General features: G+C 47.3%; 1 protein-coding gene, 1 long non-coding RNA gene and 1 pseudogene across 6 annotated transcripts; 2 read left to right on the plus strand and 1 right to left on the minus strand.

Moving 5' to 3' along the window:
• Positions 1-923: 923 nt before the first annotated feature.
• On the minus strand, positions 924-6,401 carry LOC146756768 (uncharacterized). Of its 4 annotated transcripts, none has more exons than XM_085524173.1 (7): positions 5,830-6,401; positions 4,456-4,498; positions 3,039-3,123; positions 2,667-2,945; positions 1,819-1,901; positions 1,655-1,726; positions 924-1,271 (listed from the first exon to the last, which is right to left on the minus strand). In XM_085524173.1, the coding sequence occupies exons 3-7, from the start codon at positions 3,075-3,077 to the stop codon at positions 1,145-1,147; spliced, it is 600 nt and encodes a 199-aa protein (XP_085380299.1). In that variant the 5' UTR covers positions 3,078-3,123; positions 4,456-4,498; positions 5,830-6,401; the 3' UTR covers positions 924-1,144. The 4 variants fall into 4 exon arrangements, with proteins under 4 accessions (XP_085380299.1, XP_085380298.1, XP_085380297.1 ...); XM_085524172.1 differs by lacking the exon at positions 5,830-6,401 and adding an exon at positions 4,680-4,913; XM_085524171.1 differs by lacking the exon at positions 5,830-6,401 and having other exon boundaries at positions 4,456-4,673.
• Positions 5,175-7,014, plus strand: LOC146756769 (uncharacterized). Its single transcript, XR_014937337.1, has 2 exons — positions 5,175-5,456; positions 6,743-7,014. It is a non-coding gene; the product is annotated as an uncharacterized LOC146756769 (long non-coding RNA).
• An 11,262-nt stretch (positions 7,015-18,276) lies between these two features.
• Positions 18,277-24,525, plus strand: LOC146756770 (uncharacterized; annotated as a pseudogene). Its single transcript, XR_014937329.1, has 3 exons — positions 18,277-21,369; positions 21,968-22,078; positions 22,184-24,525. The product of XR_014937329.1 is annotated as an uncharacterized LOC146756770 (transcript).
• Positions 24,526-26,807: the final 2,282 nt, after the last annotated feature.

Here is a 26,807-nt window from a genome sequence, read left to right on the forward strand (position 1 = left end):
TTATCACCATGTCCCCCCCTATCACCACCAAGCCCCTCCTTCTCACTATCACGACCCACTATCGCACCACCACAGCGCCCCCTGTCGGCCCGCCCCCCCTTATCAGCCCGCCCCCGTTTCCCGTCCCCGTTCTGCCCGTTCTGCCGCCGTAACGGGGAGTCCCGCGCGGTGTGGAGCAGCCACGCTCTGAAGGACGCGCGTGGCCGCGTGCTGTGCCCCATCCTGCGGCGCTACGTGTGTCCGCAGTGCGGCGCCACGCGGGACAACGCGCACACCAGGAGGTTCTGCCCGCTCACCCCGGCGTCATATCGCTCTGTGTATGCACCGAGAGCACGGGGACACGGGGACGGCGGTGACTGATAGCAGGTAATGGGGTATTAGGTTATAGGGGCTATTAGGTGATGGGGTTGTGGGTTATGGGGTTATGGGGTTATTTATGGGGTTATGGGGTTATTTATGGGGTTATAGGGGTATGGGGTTATTGGGGTTTGGGGTTGTGGGGTTATGGGGGTTATAAGGGGTTATGGGCTATAGGGGTTATGGAGTTGGCCCCCACATATTGTACTGTGTGTGTCGGGGCAGTTGTGGTGGTGATGATGTTAATTAAGGCCGTAATTACTAATTACTATTACTAATAACGCACTCTGTGTCATCCCCAGGCTGTGCTGAGCGCAACGTGGGACAGAAGGCAGCAGCTGGGCACCAACTGTGCACCATCATTAGTGCACTATCACTTGTGCACCATCATTTGTACACCATCAGCTTTGCACCACCGCTCGTGCACCATCATCTTTACACCATCACTTTACACCTTCAGTTGTGCATCATCACTTGTGCACCATACCTTTGCACCATCACTTTGCACCACTACTTTGTACCATCATTTGTACAACATCACTTGTGCACCATCACTTTGCAGCATCCCTTTGCACCTTCAGTTGTGCACCACCACTTTGCACCATCACTTGTGCACCATCAGCTTTACACCCCCACTTTGCACCAGGAGCAGAGCTCAGCAGCCGTTCCCTGTTGTGTTGTTGTGTTATTGTGTAGTTGTGTTGTTCCAGCCCTGCTCACACTCGTGTGTTTATTGCACCATTATGGGCTTTTTTCCCCCAATAAAGCCCCACTCACAGCTGCAGCTTCATCCTGGCTCGTCCCCCTCCATCTTCCTCCTCCTCCTCCTCCTGCTGTTGTTCACCCCCCGGCTCCGCTCACGACGCAGCCGCAGCAGCGACTCCAGGGCACGATGGGCGCTCATCACACGGCGGCTGTAGGATAATGGGACCTCATAGGGGATAATGAGACCCCATAGAGACCAATGAGACCCCATAGGGAACAATGAGACCCCACAGAGACCAATGAGACCCCATAGGGGGCAATGAGAGTCCCCATAAGGGACAGTGAGACCCCATAGGGGATAGTGAGACCCCTATAGGGCACGATGGGCGCTCATCACACGGCGGCTGCAGGGACAATGAGACCCCATAGGGGACAGTGAGACCCCATAGAGACCAATGAGACCCCATAGGGGATAATGAGAGCCCATAGGGGATAGTGAGATCCCACAGGGGACAGTGAGACCACACAGGGGACAGTGAGACCCCATAAGTGCCAATGGGACCCTAACCCTAACCCCCCCCCCAGCACTCACTTGAGGTTGGACAGCTCAAGGATCAGCCCCCCCAGCACCGCAGACGCATCCTCACGTGGTGCCACCTCATTCCTGGGGGTCAAAGGGGGTGAAAATAGCACCAATCCGGGGCTTTTTAAGCCCAAAATGAGCTCTGGGTTCTGGTGGGGGGAGGGGGGTTCAACCTGGGGGTGCAGCTGGGTGAGGCCGGGTCCCCATCGGCGTCCACAGGGCACAGAGGGGCTGCAGGCTGGGAGGGGGTGGGGGGCTGGGGGGGAAATGGGGTGAAATGGGGGCAACTGGGGCAACAGGGGATGAACTGGGGGGAACTGGGATGAACTGGGGTGAATGAGGGTGAATGGGGGGGGATTGGGGGATATGAGAGTGACTTGGGGGGGGACTGGGGTGATGTGGGGTGAATTGGGGTGAATGGGGGAGAACTGGGGGGATTGGGGGGGGTCTGAGAGTGACGGGGGGGAACTGGGATGAACTGGGGTGAATGGGGACAAATTGGGGGGGGTTGGGGGAACTGAGGGTGACTTGGGGGGGGACTGGGGTGAATTGGGGGGGATTGGGGGGATCTAAGAGTGACTTGGGGGGGAATTGGTGTGACTTGGGATGATTTGGGGGTGAATGGGGGGGAACTGGGGTGAACTGGGGCACCAAGGGCTGAACTGGGGGGAACTGGGATGAAATGGGGTGAACTGGGGGGATCTGAGGGTGACTTGGGGGGGAACTGAGATGATTTGGGGTGAATGGGGGCAAATTGAGGGGGACTGGGGGATATGAGAGTGACCTGAGGGGGGACCGGGATGAATTTGGGTGATTTGGGGGTGAATGGCGGAGAACTGGGGTTAACTGGGGTAAGTTGGAGTGATTTGGGGTGAACTGGGGTAAATTGGGGCAATCTAGAGTGGAATGGGGGGTAAACTGGGGTGAACTGGAGCTCTATGGGGTGAAGTGGGACAATGTGGGGTGCAGTGGGGTGCTATGGGGCTGTTCCCTATGGGTTCTCATAGTACTCTGGCATTACCTGCAGCAGCTCGGTGTCCCCCCCTGGCACCCCACTGTGCTCCGGTGCTGAGATGTGGGGCAGCCCCACAGTGCCAGCCCCATAGCGCTCCTCATGCTCTGCCCCACAAGTGGGCTCCGCTTTGGCTGCCCACTCCCCCTCCAATGGCTCTTTGGTGGCCTCAATGCATTCTGTGCCCCCATCGGTGTCACTATGGGGCTGTGGGGTGCTATGGGGCTGTAGGTCCCCCATATCAGGGCTGTTCTGGTCCTCCTGCTGCTCGCAGCCATCCATCCCATCCTGGAACAAACCCCCCCATAACCTGTGTGCTCCCTGCCCCATAGCCATGGGGAGCTGTGGGGTGATGCTGGGGGGGCAGAGGCCCTGTCCTACCTGTGCCAATGGGGCCGCTGTGGGGCTGAGCTCCTCCATCACGCTGAGCTGTGGGGCGGCTGCTGGGCCTCCGTTATCAGAGCGGCTGGGAACCAAACAGACCCCAAACCCCATCAGCTGGGGGGCACCAGGACCCATTGCTGGCCCCAGGCCCCATTCCTACCCCCAAGCCCCATTTCTGCCCCCATTTCCACCTCCAGCCCCCCCTCTGCCCCCCACCCTCCCATTTCCCCCCATTACCTCTCTGTTCCATCTCCATGCACTGAGTCCATCCCTCCGCCATTGTCCAGAGCGTCGCCTCCAATCATGGCCCCCATACTGATGTCCTCCATATTGGTGTCCCCCCCATTTATGTCTCCCCCATTGCTGTCCCCCATATTGCTGTCTCCCCCCTTGGTGTCCCCCATATTAGTGTCCCCTCCACTTACATACCCCTCATTGCTGCCCCCTCTATTGGTGTCCCCCCTATTTCTGTCCCTCTCCTTGATGTCCCCTCCATTGATGTCCCCCTCATTGGTGTCCCCCATATTGCTGCCCCCTCCATTGGTTTCCTCTTCCTCGGTGCCCCCCATATTAGTATCCCCCCCCTTGGTGTCCCCTCTATTGATGTCCTCCCCCTTGGTATCCACTCCATTAGTGTCTGCCATATTGGTGTCCACCATACTGGTGTCCCCTCCCTTGCTGTCCCTCCCCTTGGTGTCCCTGTCCCCTCCATTTTTGTCCCCTCCATTGGTGTCCACCATATTGGTGTCCGCCATATTGGCGTTTGCCATATTGGTGTCCCCCCCCTTGGTGTCCCCTCTATTGTTGTCCTCCCCATTGGTGCCCCATCCAATCATGTCCCCCCCCTTGCTGTCCGCCATATTGGTGTCCCCTCCATTGTTTCCCCCCTCATTGGTGTCCCCTCTATTAGTATACCCTCCATTGATGTCCCCCCCCTTGCTGTCCCCCATATTAGTGTCCCCCCCATTAGTGTCCTCCATATTGCTGTCCACCATATTGCTGTCCACCATATTGCTGTCCCCCATATTGCTGTCCCCTCTATTAGTGTCCCCTCCATTTGTGCCCCCTCCATTGATGTCCCCCCCCTTGCTGTCCACCATATTGTTGTCCCCACTATAGTCGTCCCCCCCCTTGTTGTCTCCCCTCAGTCCTGCCCTGACTTTGACATTGGGGCCATCATGGGGGTCAACACCTGCAAGAGGAACAGCAGCTGCTTGGACGCCATTTTGTGGCCATTTTGAGGCCCTTTAGAAACCATTTTGTGACCATTTGGTGGCCATTTTGAGGCCATTTTGCGGCTGCTTGGAGGCCATTTGGTGGCCATTTTGAGACCGCTTGGAGGCCCATTGGAGGACATTTTGAGACCATTTAAAGCCCATTTTTTGGCCATTTTGAGGCCATTTTAAGTCATTACCTGTCACCTGGCTGCTCCTCCTTTTGCCCATGGCGCCGCTCACCTGAGGGGAACACACGCCCATTGAGCATTATTTCCTCACTATTTCCCCTCAAATCCCCCCTGGCCGCCCGGTCTCTCTCACTCCACGTCCCAGAATAACACCGTTATCCCGCTATAACGAGGCCCAATGGCGCCCATCCCGCCCCAAGGCCCTTCCCGGCCCCGCCGCCATTTTGCTTCACCTCAGCTCCCGCCCGACGCCTTCCCGCCTTTTTCACACCGCGCGCTCTGCGCCTGCGCCGCGCGGGGGACGCTGGGAGTTGCAGTCCCCGGAGAGACGTAACGCGGCGCAGCGCGGGGGACACTGGGAGTTGCAGTTCGCGGCGCGCCGTAAAGCGCAGCGGGGTGCGGCGCTTTTGCGACAGCGTCGCCGTAAAGTGCGGAGGTGTTGGCAGCCCCGTAGGAGGAAGCGGTGAGTGGGGACAGACCAGGACCGGGGGGGTCCGATGGGGGGGGATCGAACGGCGGGGTCCAATAGGGGGGGGATAGACCGGGGGGGGTCCAATGGGGGGGATCTAATGGGGTGGGGGTCCGATGGGGGGGGTTCAGTGGGGGAGGGAGGGGGGTACAACGGGGGGATCCAATGGAGGGCGGGGGGATTCAATGGGGGGGGGGATACAATGGGGGGGATCTAATGTGGGTGGGGGTCCGATGGGGGGTGTACAACCGGGGGGGTCTGTGCTCTGTCACAGGCATACAAGCCTGTTGGAAGGAGTGCATTGAGGCTGCAGCGCCCAAATGATAAACCTGAGTTTGCTGTCACCAGCAACCAAGCTTACGGTTAATTTCTGAAACAAGATTAGTGATAGTATTTCCAGGCAGCTGGCACAGAAGCTTCTTGGATTACAGTGCTGACAACACACATTCACCAGAGCCAGCAATTACAAAAAAATTCCCCACTCCCACCAGAACTTGAAGGACAGAGACCAATTTAGGTTTCTTCACTCTCACGAAGGGGAGTAAGTAAGAAGGTTCACTCAGTAATTCAACCTTACAGAGGCTACTTAGTAATTCTGTGAATTTAAGGAATTATAAAATGATGGATAAAAATCAGAAGTATTTTGTATTTAAATATATGTATACATTATACAGTTATTCTAATGCGACATCAAATGATTACCATTTTTCCCACAGATGTGAGAACTGTTAAGAGAAAATATACTTGCTTTTAACCACTGTAGATCACCCATGGCACATACCTAAAGACAACATAACAGCTGAAAGCAGTAACTGGGAAAAACACTGTACAAAGTATACAGATTGGGCTGCACGTGCGTCAAGTGATTTATTAACACAACGAGGTTGGGGGGGAAGAAGAATTAAGTTTGATACCTGTTGTCTTCGTTTCTCCTCTTCAATAACAGCTTTGGCTTCTGCCTCTTTTATCTGTCCAGACATACAAAGTGATAAGTAACTGTTGTAAAAGCAGGTAAAACTATTATCTTACTGAGCCATAATTTATAGAACAGTTCTCAGAAAAGCGAGCAAAACCTTCACCAAGTGAGCTGTGAGCTTACTCAGATTCTAAAACATTCTGTGAAAAACCTCTATCAATTCATGTTTGAAAAACATGGAACATAAGAGACGCTACCATGTTATAAAACTAAACTTCTGACTAACTGGAAAATTCAAATGACAAATATAAAACCTGGGGAAAATATAAATATATATATTCATTAATACCAGGGAAAAATTCCTTAATAAAGTCACTCTAAGCTTTCAGTAACTCAGTCCTCAATTCAGCACACTGTGCACTGATGGGTAAATCCTTATATATGTATGTAATTTACACTCACACACTTCATTCCAAGTAATTAAATATGCCCTGACTGCTAGAGCAAAAGGAAATCTCCACTTTTGTACCAAATGACATATTGGATAATGCATACTCATATTGTTCGACTGCTCTTGTCGTAATGGAAACTGTCAATGCAAGTTGTGCTTCTATAGCTCTCACTAGCAGTAATGATTTTATTATCATTGATTAGCACTTCTTGGCTGAAGAGGAAATCTCCAGTTCCAATGTACATTAAAAATAAAGAGGTAATAGAGCATTACCTTAACATAGTGTTTCATCAAGTGAGTTGACACTATCTACAAGTAGTGCAATTCTCAGCAATAAGCCAGATTCAATAGTCCAAAAATTAAATGTGCAATTAAACTGTACGCTGAGTTACACTGCATTTCCTGCTATTACTGTCTTGAAAAAATAACGATCTGCCTGTTTTTTCCAACTTTTCTCAAGGCAATGAAGACAACATAACTAAAATGGATACACCACCTCAGACGCCTTCCGTTTCATTTCCTTGCATAACACATCACACTCCAGTGAAACTTGGCCTTCTTGTATCTTGCTGCACTGTACTTCCTGTTAAGTATAAATTGAATTGTTTGTAATTCATTTCCCTATATAAAAATTTAATTATAACGTTCATTTTGTTGGGAAAATTGTAAAACAATTTTATTCGGTATATTTACAGAATGAAGCTAATAAATAAATATTATTTGAAACTGTAACTGTATTCAAGCATCCTTTTCTATTTTCCTTCTTTCTGATAAGCTAAACTGAATCAAGAATAAATCAAGTGGTTCAGTTTAATTTTTCTTGTCTTTTTTTTCACTTATTTATTTAAGACAAAGCAATATAACCTTGTGAACTGTTACAAAAGATACCATGCAAAGTAACTAATAAGTAACTCTTCTGAAACTTCGTATCAATTCTCTAAACTGGCTGAAACTACAGGGCAAGGTCTGGTCATGGGAAGATCTCCCCTACTTCCTTCTCCTTCCTCCCCCTTACATTGAAGGCCAAAACAAACAAACAAACAAACAACAACAGAAAAAAAAAAAAACAAAAAAACCACCAACAAAACCAAAACAGAATACCAGCACAGAGAGAAAGTTATAATCTTATAATCTATACTACTAGCCTATGAAGAATTTTGTCAGGAAAGCACAGTAACATAGCCAGAAGCTATTCTGGTTTTCATGCTTTCTGACAATATGCAGAACAATTTTCATAGCATACAGCAAAATCCAAAAACTAACTTCTTCAGAGCAATTCCAGCATGCTAAGATAAACCACCTGCCTAGATGGTTAAGAATATGGTCCACTACAAGTTGTGGGTTACAAATTCAAGTGGTTTATACGACCTTGCATGTTTACATGCATAGCCTCATGATGCAACAGTTAACTTCAACACCAGAAAAGGAAGAAAAAGTCCTCCTGTTTTGCACTCAAATTATGAGCTCCTACATTTGATATTAATTGTGATGGTTCAGATGAGGCATATTTACAGAGCAGCTTGGAATACGTGTCCTGTCAACTCCCAACTTCACCAGTAGTATACACAGACTGAAGACTGGTAGAGGAGAATTCAGCTGCAAATATTAGGTACTCAATTCTGTTTCTCCTTATCTTCAAGATCACAGGCTGCAGGCACAGAAGACTAAATATACAGGTACACTATCCTATCCAAGCTAAGAAAGAAGTACACTATCTGCTGTAAGTATGCAGCTCCAAGCAAATATGCATAAGGACCTTCTGGAATCAAAGATACCCTAATTACGATCTCAGACAAGGGCAGATGCATAAAGCAAACGTTAAAAGACATCATCTTTCACACTACAGAAACGAGTCATATTTCTGCAGTCAGATTAGCTGCAACTAATACACAGTCCAATTATCAGTGGCTTATTGGTTCTACCATCATTTACCCTCTACACTGTAGCTCTCTGTACAAAAGAGAGCATGGATTTGGGGCTTGACCTGGAAACAGTGAGATGATATTTAAGGTGGGGATAGTGTTTTCTTCTCTTTCTGAAGGGAGACACCATTTCACTAGGAATCAGAAGGATCACTTCGTGGCTATTTAAATAAGTCATCATATAAGGCTGTCATCATATAAGAATTAATTTTTATTAATTATATAATTAACTCATAACAACCTTTCCACCTTATTAAAATTAAATTTACAAGATTGAGGGGGGGGAAAAAAGTAACCGTCATCATATTTAAGGACCATAAAACTTTCAGAATAGCAGATCTGGAATGTTCCATTTCAGGCCACCGTAAAAGTGAAAAGTGAGCATCCTAAACATTAATTTCATTGCTTCTTGCTACCACATTTCAGTTGGACATCCACATAATCACTGAAGACATCCCGGCACTCTGGGACAATAAAATCTGAACTGGTCTGAAATAGCTATACAGTGTCAGAACTCAGCAGAAGATGATGACACATTTCAGTTTTCCAAAAACAGTATGAAAATTAGGGACAGCAACAACTAGATGTAACAGAGCTATCATGGAAATACCCATCTTCCTTATTCAATTAAGTCTGGCATAAGAAACAAGACCTCAAAGATCATCAAGTCCAACTGTAAACCTATATCTTAAGGAACAAGAAGCAAAAGTATACACGCAACCAATGATATTATTGATTTTACTGAACACAGTAGAGTAAGATAAACTGAAATTAGTAAGAGCACTTAGTCACAACAAAATAATTTATCCTCAGCAGAAGTCAACATTTCAACTTACAAATAAAGAAAAGCTAGTTATTTATAAGCAGAGACTGCTCAATTTGAAGCACGTACTCTGGGCATTACCATCCTTTCTCTTGAACATGCGCCCTGCAAGATCTGAGATTTCTGAAGACATTTCTTGGAGAAGCTAAGAACTCTGGGGAAACTGCATCTGTGTGGAAAGCTCAGAAGTTAACCGGGTCTTGAAAATAATTTAAGCATGCTTTGTTCAAGCCAGATAGTGAATTTTTCATTAAGTTAACACTTGTCAAGAGGTCACCATCAATTAGGAATTCAAAACATCTGTGACTGTTCCAATTTATGTAATTATAAACTTCTCAGTTCCTAATGAGGAAAACGTGCTTTGACTTCTTAAATCACTCCAGATCATCTGATTATTTTCCTAATGGAACTACAAAAATTGAAGTGTGCTTGAAGAGAAAGGTATTGCAAATCTGGGAGCTAACATTTTCTACAATGAATTTTATTTTCCTTAGTGAATATTTTGATTGTTCCACCCAGACTTTCAGCTGCTGTTGCTGCTCTGCTCAAGTAACTGATTCTATTCCAGTCTTGACCAGAGACAATCCATGTACACAAGCCTAGGAACATACAAAGAAAATGTGTCACTCTCAGAACTGCAACTTCAAAACTTACCTTTTTCAGTCACTTACAAGGACACTTGAGTTTAACCTTCTGGCTGCAGTTCAGAGGACAATCACCTGAATGGCAAATCTCTTCACACCGGTGACCACAAGGCAACTACAAGCAAAACAAGAAATACCCCACCAATGAATAACTGAAATTGCATGCAGTCTATGAACTAGTTTTATTTCAGACACAGCAGCTAAACAGAAAACTCATTCAGCTCATCAGGTTTGTCTTCCTACCTGCAAAACTGGAAAGAAAAAGGTCAACTTATTTCACTAGTTACTCAGAGTTTTTTGGTTCACATAGAATTATTTATCTTTTACTGGGAACGCTTGATCAAAAAACAATTTTTTCTTTCAAATGTTACAGGAACAGTCATCTCCACAATGATTCATATATCGACTGCCCTAACTACCTGTATGATGGAGAAATAAAAGTAGATGAAGTAAGAAGAAACTGAAAACTGAAATGAAGTGTGATGTGACCCAGCCTGACCCACAAATTGCTAACAAGAGGGTAGAATTAGAAGCAAAAATACCACAAAACTAGGTTTTATGTGCAAGAACCTTGCAAACTATGCAGGAGTCAAATACAGGCCACCAATATTCTTACACCTGAATTAATTTCACTAAATCCTAAATTTCTGCATTTGGTAAATTATCCTGTTTTTGACATCTGACAAATAGCATTTCCTTTTTTTAAACTATCAGTGAAAATTTTAACACTTATAATGAAACTATTATTATTCCTTACTGTATATTATTATTCATTACTGGGATAATTTAAATATGCTGCTGCCTTTTAGGGATGTAACAGTGTTTCCAGAACAACATTAGAGATTAAAAAAATAATTCACAAGAATAAAAACAAGTTTTCTTCCACAGTGTGTTGGGAGCTCAACTGACCTTGCTCAGGTCCCAAACAAAATCTTCATAACGATGATTTTTCATTTCCAATTACATAAATCAATACTGTCCAATACTGTTTATAAACAAAGGCAATAACTCATGTAAGATACCCAACTGATTCATTTATAAAGGTAGGTTTAAACAATATCACTCCCTGTACAGAAAGAGTTGGGGGAAAACACACTGGACAAATGACCACAGAGTCTCTTCCAGGATCCCACCTTAAGAGGCAAGAGCTTTTCCATTCATTTACATTTATTTTATCCAGCCATTAGATCTTACCCACAGACTGAAAAATTTCTCTACTGTCCTTTCATAACAGGCTCTTTATTCCCATAATATTCCCTTCATTGAATTCCAAGCAGCTTCAATCAATGTTTCTTGAATATAGTAGCCAGAACTGCAAGTAATATTCCAGCTGGAAGAACATTGTACAATGCCTTAATTGCAGCTTATTCTCCACAGAATATCTTTCCCTATACATCTTCCACTCTCATGTTCATTTCTCTCCAGTTATTCATGCTGCAACAGTAAGGATTTCTACTGTCTCCCAGGAGGGTTGTTATTGGCCTTGACATGCCCAGTCTCACTGGTTTTTCTGTATCTGTACCATGTCCCAAACGCATGTGTTCTGCTGCACATGCGTTTCCTCAGTTGTCACCTACTGACAACACACCACAAATTCTCATAAGAAAATCCCAATGAGTTTGTGGTGCCAAGGTCATTACTGCAAACAGTGCAAGACTAGCCCTCAATTTGAGCCCTTGGAAAATCCCCTTATTGCCAACATTTCTCGTTCCAATCACTCCTGCAGGAATTTTTGTTGTTGCTTATGGCTTTTGAGGTGGTTGCCCTAAATAAAAAAAAGAACCACAAGCAGTTGTTTCCTTCAGTAAACACCAACTCTCGCAACGATCATCTCTTTTACATGAATTAGCTGTTTACTGTCTGGCACAGCCTCAAGAGCACAAGTGAAGTATGACATATGGGACTACATCTCTTCTCTTTGTCTGGAGGAAAAAAGGAATTGGTTGTTCTATCAAAGAAGGAATTCAGTTTTGTCTTGCACAACTGATCACCTGCAAATCTACTTGAACTCTGCCTCATTGTTAAAAGATGGGTTAGATGCTCATGATTAAGCCTTGCACATGCTGAAGTCAGGCATGCTTCCATTAATAATGTCAAAGCCTGAACAGTTACATACCACCAGAGCACAGCACAGGAATATACTTAATGCAATACCAAAAATTGTATTTGCTTATTGAGTTCATACACAGCTCACATTCAGTGGGATGCAGGACAAGAATGAAGCTGACAGTTTCAGCTGCTTCTCAACCCCTCCAGTGCAAACACAACATAAACTCATGGGAAGCAGTTCTATGAGTGGCAAAACAACAGCCCCAAGAGCTAAGAGAACAGAAGCAATCCAACCAGTTCTGCCAGATAAGTGCTGTAGTGGGAAGGGAGGTGGTTTTGTCCATTTATTTTTTGCAAATGTTGAGGTGCTAAAATATAATGTGTTTATCCCCTTAGATCTTTTTCACTGTAAATATTCTGTTGTTAATAGCTAGTAAACTAAAGGCTGAAAAGAACAGGCTTTATATTTGTCATAGCAAGCCCATTAAAAGAAAGCAGTATAACCCACAACTCTGAAAACAATCAAACAGAAATCTTCATGAGCATTTTCCACTTTGGGAATGCATTTAAATCCTAACATTATGCCTGGTGATGACAAAAACCGTCAACATTTATGGATGCTTAACTAATCTTCACCAGCAGGTAATAAGCTATCTGTTAATGCACACATGAGAATAACCCCACTCTTGAGCAGCTGTCTCAAAGTTACAAACAAAAGCCAAGCTTATCACTTCCAACCCATGGGGCAGACTCACCAGTTTTAAAGTGTAGCTCTGCTCTCAGAGCTCTGTGAAAACCTCTACTGCTGAAGCTAGACACTGAGAAGGATACATGCTTATGATAGAAGCAAAGCTTTCATTGCACAGTAATAAAATGTAATGGAATACTGGCGGGGAGGTTCAACCTCTACTGCCATCTCACTAACATCTGCCTCTGATGTCATGGGCTGACATAATAAAATAGGAGGCATTACTTTCAGAGCAGCCCTCATAGATATATTACAATGGGGTCCCATGTTTTACAATAAGATAATAGCAGAATGCACAGTAAAAGCACAAAGTACTGTTATTTTGTTGAAAAAATAATAATTACACAGAGCAAAGAAAAACATGTTAAACAGACCCACAACTACTGGTAATGGACATGTAAGCAATGGAAACAGATATGACTGTTAAAACTTTCGTTTAAGATCTGTCCCAAAACATCTGCTAACGTGATCATAAGAATTTAATCACCCCTGATTAAAAAAAGTTACATTTCCTTCAACAGGATATTTAGCTATTGCTACCAAACAAAGCAAAGAACTTTTTAATTAAAGCTTCACATCCAACAGATGTAGCAGTATCAAAGACTTTGCTTCTCCCTTTAAGCAGATAGGAAATACGAGCTGTACCGCACAACATTTGAAGTCTTTCTTAATAGCTCAATACTACCACATGCAAAACAAAAGCACGAAACCTGGCAGGACTTTTCAATTCCTGCTGTATTTTTCCCAAGGCACCAGACAATACAGCTGATTTTCATAATCATTGGAAGAAGCACAACACCTGCAATTCAAGTACAATGCTTTCCACCATTTCCATTAATCAAAAAGACAAACATCTCAAAGCTTCAGGAGAATACTGTATTCCATTGAACCTAAACTGCACTATGCCGAACGTGGTGGAGTTACAGAATACACTGATTTTTAATAAACATTAGTTTTCCTGAGCTCTTCTGGTAAACCAAGCTCAGATTCTGACGCTGAAAAGGAAATTCTCATAAAAACTAACCTGGTATTTACTTTTGGGCTGCTAAGATAACACAAAAACATTTCAGATTTGGTGTTGAGGAGACAATTCTATTTAGGCATGAAGAAATTAAGAAGAACAGAGAGTACTTCTGAGGTTATCAGAACAGGACTAGGGAAAGCAGGAGGAACAGAAAAACAAGGACAGGAACTACATGAAGCAGGACTGTGCTAACACATTTCAAGAAAATTACTAAGACAGAACTAGAAACACAGGAAGAGAAGAGAATGTATTTTTATGTAACTGATTACACTACAAAGTTTTGCATGTAGATGAAACAAGATAAATCCATATCTACAGGAATGAGAAGAGTTAACCAAAAGCCTTATCCAACTAAAACAGACCCTGCTGCCCTGAGTCTTCTGTTCACATCCCACTGAATTCAATTCTAAAAAGGCCCTGCTCTACAAACGATGCAATTCTGAATTGCAGACTTGAATTCAGTAGTACTACTGGATGGATTTTAAACCTCAGACTGAGTCTTGGGAATACATCCAGAAAAATCTCAACAGTTAACATTAATCAAAATCAAAGAAGAGATATGGAAAAAATCTTTGAAGGGAACCTGAAGTACAGGAACACACAGTTCATGTTAAGAGATTAGAAGTACTCCTGAAAATAAAGAGGAGGAAGCGTTGCAGCAAATAAAACCAAAGGAACAGAGAAGGAAATGGAAGGACAAAAGTTAAGAGGTAAACAGTGAAATAAATCCCCTGCTGGGAAGAGAACTTTCAGACATCCAGGTGAGAAGATTGTGACAGATGGATTCATTTACTCAAGTAAGACAAATAAAGAGGATGTGCAAAACGAAGACATCACAAAGACAAGGGCAGAAAGCAGAAGATGCAAGTAGACACACAGCAAAGAGTCCAGAATTTCTATTGGGGTTTCATGGATTTGTTAACATAACCTTGTCTGAAAAACAGAGACTCTCGGGAAGCAGGCAGGAATACTATCAGTTTTGCAAGTTACTCAAAACCAGGAAAGTCTGTCTAGTAAAAGACTGGACACTTCTGAAACCAGAAAATAATGCAACACAGGTTTTGAATCTATGTCTATTCAGTTGAGGCAGAATTCAGGCAAGGTGAGACAACAGATCTCAGACTAGAGGACTCCACAGGCAAAGCAGCACAACGGAACAGAAAGCAAACAGTGCAGAAGGACAAGCTGAATCAAATTACTTCTGAGTGCCAACTACATACTACTGGAGACAAAGTACAAGGCCAAAACAGAGTAAAAAACCAATAAACAATTTCAGGATTAAGTATTCTCAACCCTTTGAAATTATGCACAAGCCTTTTCTTTACAGCTGGGAAGCAGAATTTCTGAGAAATTCTGAAGTGTTTAACAGTGGAAACACTTTCCAAAATATTCCTGACTATTCACGTTTTTCCTCTTTGTAAATTTCCTAATTCTACAGTAGGGAAACAGAGTGAAGAAAGGGCTGTCACCCTTGCCACAACTAATGACAACTAAAGAACAAAGGCACAATAGTAAGTAATACATAGATTTCTGAAAACACACAAGCAGCACAGAATAACAGCACTGGGAGGGACTAGGAACAAGTCATTTTGCCCGTCCCTCATGTCTTACAGCAATAAAATCCATAACTAGATTAACCCCAATATATGTCTAAGCTGTTACTGATGAAAATTCTGTAGCTTTTCCAACCTATTCTTCCCAAGCTCTACAAGCTTTACTACTCAAAGGCAGTAACTAACACGAATCTTCCTAACTGATACAACCACTAGTTCATAGCCTGTTTGCCATATAACAAGTTTACTATTCTTCTTTACAGCAACCCTTCATATAGTCACATACAACAAAGCAATTAACTCCTTTGTCTTAAGCTTCAAGCTACTCAATATGTTTCACTAGCACAGTCAGTCATTAAGAATTCATTTTACTTAGGCCCCGTGCAGTTTTTTTTGTTTCTCTTTTCTTGTTTCCTAAAACTGTTGTGCAGACAGTGATCACTGACCCTGCGCAAGAAAAATCACAAATACACTCCTCTGTATTTGTCCCAACCAAAGAGTATCCTGTTGAGAAAGTCTGTTCAAGATCAGTTTTCAACCACATCAAAGGACATACTCTTCCTCATTCAACCTCAGCAGCTTCAAGCTTCAGCTTTCAAGCCATGAATGAAGTATTCACTGATACTGTCCTGGAGTCCTTAACCCTCATAGAATAAAAAAATCATTACGGTTGGAAATACCTCTAAGAACAAGTCCAACCATCAACCTATCAGCACCACATTTGCAGCGTTTGAGGCACGGACTCAGATGTGAACGATCCAAATCGTTTATTACAAGTTCTCACATCCCTTATAGACCTTTACAAGTTGTTATTTTCTAACTTTCCCGTCCGCCCTTACAACTTTCCCAACCACCTTTACATGTCAACAGAGCATTCTACAGAACCCTTTTCAACTGTCCATGCAGGCACGTATCCAATCAGAGCTGTGAGACCCTTCTTCTCCTTGCAGAGGTGTCCTTGGTTCTCATGCTGTTTATCTTGCTCCACAGCTGCTGCTCTGAACAGCTTTTCTTGTATTCCCACAAGTACCAGTGCAGCCACCGCCCTCAGGCACCCTGGCCATCCCTTACTCACTACCTTGGCAATTTGCAGCTCAGGGGTTTGGCAGATGACTTTTTTCCTGGCAGTCCTTAAGGTTCAAAGTCCAGCTGTAATCTCATTTCCCAAATATGTCACTTGCTGTTATTTGTGCTTTCTGTAAACCAAGAAACTCAGCAAACTCTCAGTCTATTGTACACAGTCCTTTTGTTGCTGTGGCAGCCACGTGCTGCAGTAAAGTTCCACCCTAGAATGGAGGATCCCAGATCTCAGGCTCATGAGTTGACCATCATTCAGCTGTTCTCACAACCCTGGGTAACACTGTCCAGGTTAACTGAGACTCTTCTCCCCATATCAGGGCTTTCCTTTTCAAAGGCAAATAACCTTAGGCTTCCTTTGGCCAAACCAGGCAGAAGAGACATCCCTCAAATCCAGAAGGTAAACTCCATCTTTTCGTTCCTTAACTTGGTTAATAAAGTGCATGGATTTGCCACCACTGAGTGTATCCATTCAACTATTCTAGTACTTGCCCTCAAGTCTTGTACCAAACTACAGCACTTGCTATCAAAATTGGAATCCAAACTCCAAAAAGTTACCTATTATTTCTTTTATCCTCCTACAGTCCCATACCCTCAAAGGGCACCGCTTTACCCTGACTAGGAAGCTCTTGCTTTTAACTTCTATTTAGGGCTTCATTTTTGGCCCTGATGCCCACACCACTAAGTGTATCATATTTGAGATTGCTGTAACTCCTGGGGGTACAACATTATTTTGCCCAGTTTGTGTTAAAGCCAGAGTTACAGTTTTTAATCAGTCAATATTGTTGCACTCTTAGCTCCAGTTTTATTCAATTTCTTGCCAGAGTAACCCGGCAGGTACAAGAATTTCTGTATTCCTGCTTGTTTTCTTAGCTTATGTTTAATTAATCCAAAAAAGGAAACCTTTTCCCGTTGGGCAGTAGCATCTACACTGTTACAAAACCATCTATGGGTAGTAAGAAGCACCCATATCCACCAGAAAACGAACCTCAATATCCTGCTTTCCTAAATGCAATTTCCCACTGCAGTTTGCACACTGCTTTCCTTCAAGTGAGGTCACTCCCAAGTACACTGCCCGGTGCAACTCAAGGGTAGGTATGGCCAGCCATACAGACCACAAACCCACACAGAACCGCAAGGTATCGCTGCACAGAAGACTTATTAGGACCCTTAGACAAGGATCTGGGGAAAGTCGTATTCTTACAGCAGCTTCTGGGTAAAGCTCCTAGCCACAGCTCGGTTCCATTGCAAGAGTTCTGTTCAACACAGAATGTCCTCTGGTGCTGTACCGGAGACTGCCTCTTGCTGGGACATACTCGTGGGGGAGAGGAGTGAAAGGAACGCCAGGACAGCAAGGGAGGGATGCCTGATGACAAGGGTGTGCGAATGTCCCCACCGAAGGAAGCAAAGAGAGCCGGCAGAAAGCGATGCTTCATTAGCGTAACAAAACACAGCCCCCATTCCCCCCTCCCTCCTCCCCCGCACCCCTTCCCATCGCCATCCCCCGGGGGCAGATGTGCCATGAAAACGAGCTCTGGGCGTGATCGTTGTGGGAATTCCTGCCTTCCTGAGCCTGTGCGGAAGAGGCGAGAGCCTGGCTGGAAGCCATCCGGGCAGCACCGCGGTGGCAGGAGGTGCACCAAGGCCGTCCTGCGGCCAGCTCCGGGCTGAGGGCACTCGGCGTCCTCTGCTCTACGCGACTCCGAGGAGCCCGGCTACCTGCACCAGAGCTGGGAGCAGCCTGCTCCGCACCCAAGGTAGGTGCCCTTCGTGGCTCGTGCAGAGGAGCGCACGCTTCCTGCCCCCTGCCAGCAGCACCGGGAGAGGAGCGGGGAGCGGCCCCGGACGGGGCGGAACCCGCACTGCCGTACCCCAGGCGGGACCCTGGTCCCGGCTCCAGCTCCCACTCAGCGCAGCAGGTTTGCTGGCCCAGACGGGCTGCAACCAGGGCGGCAGTTCATGCAGCCCGGGCTGGGCTCCGAGGGGCACGGGAACGGGCTGGGAGCTGGGACAGTGAGGAAGGGAGCAGAGGAGGTCAGCGTGCTCTGCTGCCCAGTTGGATCTCTGTAACACAGCGCAGCTGGGGCTGCAGTTCTTCCTCTGGGCCACGGGAGACACGAGACGGCCTCGCTCTGCAGCTGTGCACGTGTGGATTGACGGAAGCTTTAAACCCCCCGATGCCTCCTTTGGAGTGTCTTAATGTGAAGCCTCCAAGTGGAAATTTGCACTCGCCCTGCTCCTCCTCCCCGGCAGCCCCCAGCTTCTCTTTGGGGACCCTGCGGGCAACACGTGCCTCTGGCGACCCTTGAAATGGCGTTACCTTTTGTTTGCTGAGCGCTTGCCTGATGGCTCAGCTGGGGTTGTGCAAAGCCCTGGCAAGGCTTTTGTTCAGGCTGTCCCGGCAGCTGCAGATGCCTTGAGCACACAGCTGCGGGCCCTGAGCACGTTCAGCATCTGCAGCAGCTCCGGCACTGGGCTCTGGAACAGACGATGAGAAGCTGGCAGCCTGTGGGCTGACTGGAGCACGCGTTGAGAACACGGCCGAGCAGCAGCAGGTCAGTAAAGCACAGCCCAGGTGCCTTCTGCAAAGGGCACGCGCTGCTGAGAGCGTCCCCTGGCAGTGAGCGCAGTCTGCGTGCTCGGCTGAAGAGGGAGGGAGGAATGAATTTATTGATATCATGCAGGTGTCCTGGAGTGCTCTAACAACTGCTTAACAAGGCTGTTGTAACCACGTGGTTGTTTATTGCCTTAATTGTTCTGTTTAGCACTGCTGCTATTCGATAAGTTGCCTTCACGGTTCAGTTAAAATTCCCAGCACAGCATCGGCTGGTGGTGGCTGTGACCGTCACAGGCTGGTTTGGCTGCAGTGCTGTCAGATACTCTCTCTTCTCAGGAGATGGAAAAATAATCTCCATGTGGTTGGATGTTTTGTTGATTTATTGTTGTGTTTAAGTAAGCCATCCTATTTATTTGAGAAGTGTGAACCATCCAGTTGACTCCTCGCCGTTTTGCACTTCCTTACCCGAGGAATGTGAGCCATCACCACTTTTAGGTAACATCAGCAGTAGGTGGTTTTGAGAACTACATCAGTCACCTTTACAGAGTACTTTTCCCAACCCTTTTCTGAGGGCTTGCTTGATTTCAGCAAGCCCAGGGCTACTTCCACTCCTGAGAGGATGTACGGACATCTGCCAGAGGATTTAATCCATTTGCCACCAGGTGTTCCCTCACGGATCTGTGGAGGTGGTGCTCCAGCAGGCTTGCTGTGTTTGAGTGTTGGGGGCTGCATTCACGGTGTTCTTCCATGAACCAGGTGCTTTTCTGCACCTCCTGCTGGATGGTTGGATGGCCATACCATTTTCTAACAGTATTTCTGCATCTCTTTCCTGGGTAGCCGTCCCCTTTAGGCGTGCTTGCAGTCAATCAAAAGATCCCCCAGTTGGCACAGGCTGTCCTTGTTGTATGTCCTCAACTTCCTTCACCACTCAGGCCTCCAATAGAACTCCCCTTTCCCATTCCTCGTGTATCACTCTTCAGTTTCCTTAACTGCAGCTAGGGCAGGCAATAAGCCGTCATTCTGCTGCCTCTGTTTGCCTTAACTGTGTAGAGGCAGTGCCTTTAATTAGTGCTATGGGTGCAGTTTTGCATCTGTTTGGAGCCAAACCCTACAGGTGGAGGATGTGTGGCCTATGGATTGTAGGCGACTCGGGGAGGTCTTCGTTTATTGTGTGAATAAGCATTACCTGCACAACTTGCACCACGTAGTGCAGCAGAAATATTGTGGAATATCAGTCGCTTTTGATTCTGGGAGGACTGGTGCAGTTCTCCTTTGCTTCATATGTCACTTCCAAACCCGACACGATGCTGATAACACCTTTCCCATTTTGCATCCAATTACTGTCCCCAGTGACCTCTGCTTTCCGCTCAACTACAGCAGTCGCCAGGAGAACACTCACAGAAGAATCTGGGATGCGCTTCATGTCTCTTGTCATCGGTTTGTTTCCCTTCTTGCCATCCTGCAGACTTTGCCCATTGGTCACAAGTGGATCCAAACACAGCATACACTCCTAAGGGAGAAGCAGGACTATATTTGTTGATATAATAGGGATATGCTGTAGTGATTTAACAGTGACACAGCAGGATCGGAGGTGGCTGGATACACTTGGTTATTTACTGCATGGAGGGTAGGGTTACGCACACACCTACAGGAGGCCCTCCCATTGAGTCACGAGGCTCAGAGTAGGTCCCCTTTTTTTCTCATGTCTTCAGACCACAGAGGTAAGGAGCTAGGATGTGGCTGGATCCTCTCCTAGTCCCAAGCTTGGTCAAGGCTTTGTGTGGAAGGAATCATACGTGCACAGTCCCTCTAAGACAGAACCTTAGAGAGTACATGAAAGCTCCAAAGTAACCACGGGTGTCTTACAGAAGATCTGTATTGAGAAGGAGTCTTGATGTCAAGCTGCAAGGGATCTCTGTGCAGGTGTGAGCTGCAGAAACAGCCCTGCTCGAGGGCAGGTCCTGTGGTGCAGCCCGCTGCTGTGCAGCAGAGCTGGAGGGGCACTTGGGCTGCTCCCTCTTTTGGGGTAAGATGACTGCCTCCTTGCCGTGCTTTGTCTTAAGTCCCCTCTCAGTCTCAGCTGTTGAACTAAGTGTCAGCTACCAGTTGTTTCAGCCTCCCAGTCTGAGACAGCTTTGTGACGGTTCATCTCTTTGAGCCAGACTGTTTCCTGTGCTGCAGCTCATTGTCTTCCTCTGCAAGGCTGGGCAGTGCCCTGCAGAAGGGCTGAGCTGGGACTGGGACTGCTGCATTCCCTCACAGCTCCCCTGCCATTTCTCTTCTCTCTGCAGGCTCCAGTTCAACTTCTGCCTTCCAGCCGTGATCATCCCAGCCTGCAGGAGAGCAGCAAATGGCCGCAGCACATCCAGTTGAGGTAGGGGTTGGGGAAGCAGGCAGGAGAGGCCAAGGGGCCAGGGATGTGAATGCAGGGGTAGAGGGAGGTGCCCTCAGCCAGCGTGTGTGTGCTGGGGACAGAAAAGCAGCTGGGGTGTGAGGTTCTGTCCTGTGCGAGCTGCTTGCCTGGGCCTTGGCTGTTCCCAGCAAGGAGCCTCTTTGCTTGCAGGAGCCCGTGAGCTTTGAGGAGGTGGCCGTGTATTTCAGCAGGGAGGAGTGGGCGCTGCTGGACCCTGTGCAACGAGAGCTCTACTGGGACGTGATGTTGGAGACATACCAGTGTGTGGCCTCGCTGGGTGAGAGCTTGTCTGCCTTTCCTCCTCGTTAGGGCACCTTTGGCTGTGCAGAATGAGCCTCTGCAAGCCGGGCCTTGAATAAACACCATGCAGCTACATATTGACTCACACCACAGTGCCAGCAAGAAAGGAGATACTGAAAAGCTTGAGTTTCAGAAGGGATTAGTATGCACGACACTCTGATCAAAGCCACAGAGTCAGTGCTGGCAAGCAGGCATCAGCCAGGAGGGAGAAAACCAGCCCTTGTGTTGTGTGTTGCTTGGTGCCACCAGCTCCAGCTCACAGATGAATCCCTGGTTACTGCTATGGAATTGAGGATTTTCCATGCAATTGCCATCAACATTTTGATGCCTTGACCACTGGTAGACTGTAAGAAAACAAATAAGCTGTTGTAAAGTTAATTTGAAAGAAAAAATATCCCTTCACAATGTTCAGAGATGTCAAAACATTCTTTGCTCCAAGGGAAGCTGTAGGCACAGTGTAATTTAGACCTAAATGGTGGTTTCTCCTTGGGGAGGGGCACAGAGTGGAACTGTTGAACAGGCACTGTGCCAGCATGAGGGAAATGCTCTCTTGTTCCCTGTTTCTCTCCCTGAAGCTCCACTTCCAGCCCCCAAGCCCATGCTGATCTCCCTGCTTGAACGAGGGGAAGACCCCTGGATCCCAGATGTGCGTAGCCCTGAGGCCATGCCAGGAGACCTCAGCCCAGGTGAGGTGGTGGAGGGAAGGGGAATGTTGGGGCTGTAAGAGCCTTCTCTGCCTGTGTTTTATTTTGGGCACCGTGTGCTATTGCTGCATTTCCTCTGTCATCCAGCAGCTGATGGGATCAAAAATACAAAGGAGGTTCCGCAGAGAAATTGTGTAGCGGAAATGCAGCTGAATCGCATCTCTGTGGAAGAAATCAGAAGGGATGTCCAGGAAGTCCTGCAGCAAGGTCAGGGTGAGCACATCAAGAAGCCCCTGGGAAAGCGTCTGGGAATGACACTGAGGAACCCAGTGGACTCCAACATAGGTCCAAAGCAGCCTGAGGAAACCAGGAGCAAGGATGTGTGCCAGATGAAAAAGCAGAATCCATGCACTGAGTGTGAGAAAAGCTTTAAACTGGATTCCAGCATCACTAGCCACCAGTGCACGCACTCAGCAAAGAGGCATTATGAGATCTGTGATTCTGCAGAGAGCATGGAATGGAGACTCCACCCCACTGGCCAGCAGTGCATGTACACAGGAGAGAGAGCCTTTGAGTGCTCTGACTGTGGAAAGACTTTTACGGACAGTGGGAGCCTCACTTCCCACCATTGTATCCACAGAAGAGAGAGACTGTACAAGTGCCTTGAGCGTGGGAAGAGCTTGAAAGGTAGTTCTAAACTCAAAATACACCAACGTGTCCACACAGGAGAGCGACCGTATAAGTGCCTTGAGTGTGGGAAGAGCTTTAAGGATAGTTCTAAACTCAAAATACACCAACGTGTCCACACAGGAGAGAGACCCTGCAAGTGCTCTGAGTGTGGGAAGAACTTCAAAAACAGCTCTGAACTGAAGGTGCACCAGCGTGTCCACACAGGAGAGAGACCATATAAGTGCTCTGAGTGTGAGAAGAGCTTCATAAACAGTTCTAATTTGAAGCTCCACAAGCGCATCCACACAGGAGAGAGACCATATAAGTGCTCTGAGTGTGAGAAGAGCTTCATAAACAGTTCTAATTTGAAGCGTCACCAGAGCATCCACACAGGAGAGAGACCCTGCAAGTGCTCTGAGTGTGGGAAGAGCTTCATAAGCAGTTCTGATTTGAAGCTCCACCAGCGCATCCACACAGGAGAGAGACCATATAAATGTCCTGAGTGTGGGAAGAGCTTCAAAAGGCGTGCTTTATTGAAGATGCACCAGCGTGTCCACACAGGAGAGAGACCATATAAGTGCTCTGAGTGTGAGAAGAGCTTCATAAGCAGTTCTGATTTGAAGCGCCACCAGCGCATCCACACAGGAGAGAGACCCTGCAAGTGCTCTGATTGTGGGAAGAGCTTCATAAGCAGTTCTGATTTGAAGCTCCACCAGCGCATCCATACAGGAGAGAAACCCTTTCAGTGTCCTGAGTGTGGGAAGAGCTTCAAAAGCATCTCTGAACTGAAGGTGCACCAGCGTGTCCACACAGGAGAGAGACCATATAAGTGCTCTGATTGTGGGAAGTGCTTCATAAGCAGTTCTGATTTGAAGCACCACCAGTGCATCCATACAGGAGAGAGACCCTATAAGTGTCCTGAGTGTGGGAAGAGCTTTAAAAGGTATTCTGAGCTGACACTGCATCAGAGCATCCATCAGGAAAAAGAGACCCTGTGAGTGTCCTGAGTGTGGTAAGAGCTTCAAAGGGAGTTCTGAATTGAAGCTGCACCAGAATATGCACACAGGAGAGAGACCATAGCTTCTGTCGGACATTTTAGAACATTTTGGCCAGGCCTGCATGCAGGGAGATGCCTGGGAACTTGTCTTTTCTCTCCCTCAGAGAATCCCATCTGCTGTGTTACCAGAATGTCTGCACCAGTGAGCTGAAATGGCAGGAAGCCTTGAGTGTGAGAAGGGCTTTGTGCCTAGCAGAGAGCTCCTCACACTCCCAGAAGAACTTCATGCAAAGCTCAGTCCTCATTAAACATTGCAGTCCACAGGACAGGTAGCTACTAGGACTGCATCTCCTGCAGGAAGAGTTTCTCTCAGGGCTGGTGCCTCATTTCTCATGGGAAAACCCCCAGCAGGAGAGACCCTCAAAATGCTGGAGAGCCCGGGGATGAGGGAGACCAATGCTTCTCTCCATGCAGGAAGAGTTTGCAAAGGAGACGGCATCACCGACACCCTCTGCAGAAGGGACTTAACCCAGGAGCTTCAGATGGCCTTTCCTTGCTGCCCAAAGCACTTCTCTCACCATACCCGCTTTCCACTTCTACTCTTCCCACCAGCTGCTTTTTGATGCTGTTTCCTAGTGGAGAAGTGGTTGTGTAGGGATCTGCTGTGTGTCTGTGTGCATGTGTTGCTCTCAGTCATTTCTGAGCGCACTGATGCATCCCAGAGAAGGGTCAGCAGAGCAGTAAGGTGGCTCTTGGAGGTTTTCTGAGAATCTTCTGTAGTGGAAAGAGAAGGGGGTGAATAAAGTAGCTGAGTTGTTCTGGAGCTTTCTTCACTGTAGTCTTGTTTTTGCTCTTAAAATAAATGTCAGCATGTGGAATGAGGAGAGGGAAAGGTGCAAGCAGGGTTTGGTTTTGGTGCCCTCTCCAGCCCACTGCTTGCTTCTGGACAAGGCATTTCCTTTCTTAATAGGGGAGATGCTCCAGGCCCTTCACCATCTTCGTGGCCCTCCGCTGGACTCTCTCCAAGAGATCCCTGTCTTTTTTGTACTGGGGAGCCCAGAACTGGACACAATATTCCAGATGAGGCATTAATAGGGCAGAGTAGAGGGGGAGGATCACCTCCTTCGACCTGCTGGACACGCTCTTTTTAATGCACCCCAGGATGTCATTGGCCTTCTTGGCTACAAGGGCACACTGCTGGCTCATGGCCAATCTGTTGTCCACCAGGACGCCCAGGTCCCTCTCAGCAGAGCTCCTCTCCAGCAGGTCTTCCACCAGCCTGTACCGGTGCATGTAATTATTCCTCCCTAGGTGCAAGACTCTACACTTGCTTTTGCTAAACCTCATCCGGTTTCTTACTGCCCAGCTCTCCAGCCTGTCCAGGTCTCGCTGAATGGCAGCACAGCCTTCAGGCATGTCAGCCAATCCTCCCAACTTCGTGTCATCAGCAGACTTGCTGAGGGTGGTCACTATCCCCTCATCAAGGTTGCTGATGATGTTTCACAGAATCACAGAATCACAGAATTACCCGGGTTGGAAGGGACCTCAAGGATCATGTAGTTCCAACCCCCCTGCCTAGCAGGGCCACCAAACATACACCTTTACTAGATCAGGTTGCCCAGGGCCCCGTCCAACCTGGCCTTGAACACCTCCAAGGACGGGGCATCCACAACCTCACTGGGCAGCCTGTTCCAGGACCTAACCACTCTTCTAGTAAAGAACTTTCCCCTAACATCCAACCTAAATCTTCCCTCCTTCAACTTAAAACCATTTCCCCTAGTCCTGCTATTATCAGCCCTTTCGAAGAGTTTACTCCCTTCCTGGGAGTAAGTTCCCTTCAGGTACTGAAAGGCTGCAATGAGGTCACCCCGCAACCTTCTCTTCTCCAGGCTGAACAAACCCAACTCCCTCAGCCTGTCCTCATAGGGGAGGTGCTCCAGCCCCCTGATCATCTTTGTGGCCCTCCTCTGGACCCTTTCCAAAATCTCCATATCTTTTTTGTACTGAGGGCTCCACACCTGGACACAGTACTCCAGATGGGGCCTCACAAGAGCAGAGTAGAGAGGGACGATCACCTCCCTATCCCTGCTGACCACCCCTCTCCTGATGGAGCCCAGGATCCCATTTGCTTTCCGGGCTGCCAGAGCGCACTGCTGGCTCATGTTAAGTTTCTCATCTATCAGGACCCCTAGGTCTTTTTCTGCCGAGCTGCTCTCAAGGACAACTCCTCCCAGCCTGTACAGGTGCCTGGGGTTCTTCCGGCCCAAGTGCAAAACCTTGCACTTTGCCGTGTTGAACCTCATTAGGTTCACCCGAGCCCAGCTTTCCAGCCTGTCAAGGTCCCTCTGAATGGCATCTGTTCCCTCCACCGTATTGACTGCACCACTCAGCTTGGTGTCATCAGCAAACTTGCTGAGGGTGCACTCCATTCCCTCATCGATGTCATTAATAAAGATGTTAAAGAGCACCGGTCCCAAGACAGACCCTTGAGGGACACCGCTCGTTACCAGCCTCCACCTGGACATAGAGCCATTGACCACCACCCTCTGTCTGCGGCCTTTCAACCAATTGCTTATCCATCTAGTTGTCCACCCATCAAATCCACCTCCCTCCAGTTTGGAGATGAGGATGTGATGGGGGACCATGTCAAAGGCCTTGCTCAGGTCCAGGTAAATGACATCGGTCGCCTTCCCTTCATCCACCAACGCCGTCACTCCATCATAGAAGGCCACAAGATTAGTTAAGCATGACCTTCCCCTGGTGAAGCCATGCTGGCTGTCTCGGATCACATGCTCGTTCTTTATGTGATCAAGCATGTTGTCCAGGAGGATCTGTTCCATAATCTTCCCAGGCACAGAGGTGAGACTCACTGGCCTGTAGTTCCCCGGGTCCTCCCTGCTCCCCTTCTTGTAAATGGGAGTGACGTGACCCTTCCTCCAATCATCCGGGACCTCACCTGACAGCCACGACTTCTCAAATATGATGGAGAGCAGCTCAGCAACCACCTCAGCCAGCTCCTTCAGGACCCTGGGATGCACGCCATCTGGCCCCATAGACTTATACTCATTCAGTCTAAGGAGGCACTCTCGGACTTGCTCTATCCTT

The sequence above is a fragment of the Coturnix japonica genome, chromosome 26 (assembly GCF_054131305.1).
Source record: "Coturnix japonica strain WE chromosome 26, WE-NBRP24, whole genome shotgun sequence".
NCBI lineage: Eukaryota > Metazoa > Chordata > Aves > Galliformes > Phasianidae > Coturnix > Coturnix japonica.